Here is a 4,158-nt window from a genome sequence, read left to right on the forward strand (position 1 = left end):
CTAGGGGTTTTTGTTTAACTAAAATATAATAGGAGTATTAATGTAACTTGAATAATTTAATTTCAGTTTCTATCTTAAACCAAACACAATACGTAACTCAATCTAGTATATTTTATGCCGAACACAATACTTAAACTAAGTTCGGTCTCTATTTCTGAATCTCAATCTCTGTTCCAAATGCACCCTAACAGCACTAATATTTGTGGTTCTCTGCATCATTCATATTAGTTTTTTAGTTCAGTTGAGTGTAGTTGTGTTCGGAGTGTGACGGGATCTCATTTTTAAACTCTAATCCTTTTGAAGTAATCTTAAACTTATACAACCATGTGTCAATACTAAAATAATTTGTCTAAATCTACAATTGTATGGGGGCGGACAATACTACATGGGATATAAAAACTAGCATGGTTTCATGTTACTGCCTGTGGTGCTACTTGGCTTTCTTCCTTTCGGGTTCCTAAACCTTTTGGTTGTGGGTAACTAACTAACTTAAAATGCGTTGCTCAATTGCTGTACAATAATCATTTATTATATGTAAGTTTTTTTTGGTTTGGGTTGATAGGGGATAAATTAGTTTCGAGAAGAGGAAAAGTTCTTTTTCCATTTTGTAATCATCTTTTTGTTTGACTTCAGAGGTATAAATTAAATCAAGTATTCCACCTTGGGAACAATTTCAGCCTTTAATTAGATGGTATATATACCATTAAACGAGGAATGTTTTTTGGTATAAAATCTCCAATCAGATTTCCTATTTGCTAAAAAGGGTTGGGATTCACTACAAGAAAAGAGAGCTTTTATATCAAAAGAAAAAATATATATTCTTAGAGGATTAGATAAAGATAATAACAATACAAACCATGTGTAATCATGCACTACTACATTTTTACCATTGCTTTCGTTGCAAGATACCACAGAAAATCAAGAAAGTTCAGTAATTACTCGTTCACACTTGTCTTCCAGAATCTTCACAGCTTCAGTGAATAGCACTTCAGGGGGCAATGCTCCAGTCGATTCAATAGTAACTACAAGGGTGAAGAAGAAAAAAGTAAAAGATATGCAAGTAATTTTGGGAACCTATCAAAACAATAATCCCTATCAGAAAAAATTACACAAGATTACTTTGAAAAATAGATATTGAGTTAAACATAAGTAAAATAAGGCCAGAGAGAGAGAGAGAAAGTAAAATAAGGCCAGAGAGAGAGAGAGAGGTCAAATATGGTGCATTATGTTTTTTGCACTACACATTATGTTTTTGGTTTACACAGTACTATATTCTCTTTAGTTTACTCGTTGTTATTTGGAATTGTCTCTCACTGCCCTACATGTGCTTTAGTATTTTTAATACAAAAAAGAAAAGAAAATTAGACAGCTTTAGACAATTTGAAGGAACCATAGTACTTACAAATGAAGTGATCTTTAACACGACGTAATGATATACGATCTTCCCATTCTTTTCCCTCTCTAATGCATTCCTTACACAGAGTGCAATCTCGTGGTCTGGCTACCGTGGCCCTTTTTTTGCCTGTCCAACATTAACTCAGTATCTAGTTATTACACAACAGGAAAACTTTACATCATTTGCGTAATTTACAGAACGTTGTATACAATACGGAAAAGGCATTGATGCAAAAGCAATGGCAATTTCCAGAGAAAATGTGGTCAACAATTGAAAGATATATCTGATGCAAGAAGCATGGATCTAAAAACAAAAATACCTTCCCCAATATCTTCAATGTCAAATAATCCAACTGGACATTTTTCTTGTAGTTTGACGGCCAGATCATCCTCAATGTTCTCCAAGAGGACAACCTATATAAGTCAAACATACAGAGGCCAAGTTTCTGTAAGTTCTGGTAGTGAGTAAATTTGAGCAACACTGATATCTTATATTCCCTTACCTCCGGAAGCATCCGATACCAAGCAGTGGAAACTGGTGACCATTTTGCATGTGTTCTACCAACACCTTTAACTGCATGAGCTTCAAGTTCAATTTCCTATTAAAACACATATACAGTAAACCAAATATTAGGTTAGAAATACTGCTAGTTTTAGTCTTTCTCGGAAAGAAAGGGGGAGAGAGACCTGATAGTTTCCAATTCAAATCTGCTTATTCAAGCACTATGCTCGATAAGTTTCCAATTGAAAAGCACATAGTGCTACTACATCAGCACACACAAATAGCACGCAGTATATATAACATGCAAAACTCACCCAATCTCTATGAAGAGCTACAGATAAATTCCTTTTTCCAGTTTATTTATCACCAAGCACTCAATTGAAATGTATGTTACCCTAAATAGTGAGGTAGATAGAATTTTTACCTGACCAGGTCCAAGTTTAGCTAATATAATATCCAAATATTTGGGACCAATTGGATTGCTGGAAATTTCGGGAATCGATTCTTGACTGCAAGTAAAGGATGTAAATGTCTTTGGTTTTGAACTTGCACTTGGTTTGGCATCTTCAGCTATTAGCTCACTCCCATTAGGTAACCACTTTAGTTCATCTGATCTCACTGCATTTTGCAACATCATCAAACAAAAAAGATTGCTAATATGATTAAAGTTAAAATAGCCAAATAAAATTAAATGCAACATTTCAATATCAAGCAAGAGCCAGACTCATTTACCGGTCATACGTGGCTGTCCTTTATGGCAAGCAACATGTAGTTTGAAGACAATGGTATTCTTTTCATTCCTATCATCCCCAGCATTATCTATTCACAAACAAAAAAAAGGAGACAAATTCAAGTCTGCCATATTACGAGATCTACACAAACGGCAAAACAACCTATATAGAATTTTATCTATCACACAAGAAAGATATTTACATAATCAGAAACAAATTAGGTGACAACATAGAAATTAGACCTGGATATTCAAATAGCCTGGGATCAGCAATGATTGGTATGAGGCCTAATCTATGGGATAGAACTTCATCTTGTATAAGTGATGTATTGTTTGCAATGTAAACTCTTTCAATAGCCATTGTTGGTACCTAAATTTATAACCATCACGTCAGAATTTGATAATCTCCATCAAACTATTAATGGCAAAACATAAAATTGGAGAGAAAGAAACTAAGAAAGACCAACACATTAAGGTGAAAACAACACTGCCAGAAGATGTTATACACACCCATGGGTAATTTTAGTCCACAGTTTATCAAAGAAATTTTTGTTTGGCTAAAGCATCAAAGCAAAGTAACGTATCCCTGTTTCTGACATCATCGACCAAAAAAAAAAAAACAAAAACAATAACCAGTTGGAATTCATCCTTCAACTCTTTTGAATGTAATATTTGGCTATGAGATTGTGAAAAAAATTAAATAAATACTTTTTGTATTAGAAAAAGAAATTTCATTGAGGAGAAAGCATAAAGATGAGGATACGAAATCCACAAATAAATATGAAAGAGTTAGCTAAGACCTAAATCGGTATATTATGTAACAATGGATGCAAATCCCTTTTAATATTAGCTAGAGAGGAACATCAAAGGCATTAAAAAGAGAATCATTAAGGACCCTTTCATGACCAACTCAATTACCAGTTCAGTTTTGACAATTATAAATTCGCACATCACACGAACCTCACAGGGTTCACGTGACAAAAACTCACTCTGCTTGCTCTTAACGGACTTCACAATCAGACTCAGAAGACCTAATGCATCTCACAATGCAAAGATCAAGGCCTCATTGTCACTTGTTCTTTTGTTAGGGGAGGCTTAGTCCATCGCAGAAATAAAACAGGCCAGATATTTCCTTCCTATTTTTCATTCACCTTTACAATTCACCATTGCTTGAAAGAACTCTGGAAAATTAGTTACTTAAAAACAATATCAAACCCAAGGCTAAAGAGTTGAGCATCTCTCCTTTGGACTCTTAATTATATTGTTAACTGTCCTAGTGTCAAGGATGCCGATAACAACTGTATCTAATACCACATTAATTAAGAAACATAACGCTAAAAATCAGTGGCGAAATTCAATATAATAGGACCCTGGATCCTTCCAAAAGGGTTTGAATTCCTTCATTGAGGTGGTGGCATCTGGCTATAGGAAGGTGGAGGCATTGAGGGTTGAGGATATGCCATAGGTCGTCCACCCTGTTGCTGCGGTGGCGGTGGTTGTGGTCGCCAAACAGGTGGTTGGCTTACCATTC

General features: G+C 34.9%; 2 protein-coding genes across 2 annotated transcripts in view; both read right to left on the bottom strand.

The window, feature by feature from the left end:
• Positions 1–776: 776 nt before the first annotated feature.
• LOC107465101 (uncharacterized) lies at positions 777–2,997 on the bottom strand (the record flags this gene model as incomplete). Its single annotated transcript, XM_016084093.3, is given in 7 exon segments — positions 777–1,022; positions 1,403–1,522; positions 1,716–1,809; positions 1,899–1,994; positions 2,322–2,515; positions 2,630–2,716; positions 2,871–2,997. Coding segments are annotated over 7 exon segments (822 nt in total), but the record flags the coding sequence as incomplete, so codon positions are not given.
• Positions 2,998–3,499: 502 nt separating this feature from the next.
• Positions 3,500–4,158, bottom strand: part of LOC107465094 (uncharacterized) — a gene marked incomplete in the record, with an annotated part of 9,662 nt that continues 9,003 nt past the window's right edge. The window contains 1 exon segment of the mRNA XM_021132127.2: positions 3,500–4,149. Within this exon segment, the coding sequence (XP_020987786.1) occupies positions 4,028–4,149 (122 nt within the window).

Source organism: Arachis duranensis, chromosome 9, assembly GCF_000817695.3.
Source record: "Arachis duranensis cultivar V14167 chromosome 9, aradu.V14167.gnm2.J7QH, whole genome shotgun sequence".
Taxonomy (NCBI): domain Eukaryota; kingdom Viridiplantae; phylum Streptophyta; class Magnoliopsida; order Fabales; family Fabaceae; genus Arachis; species Arachis duranensis.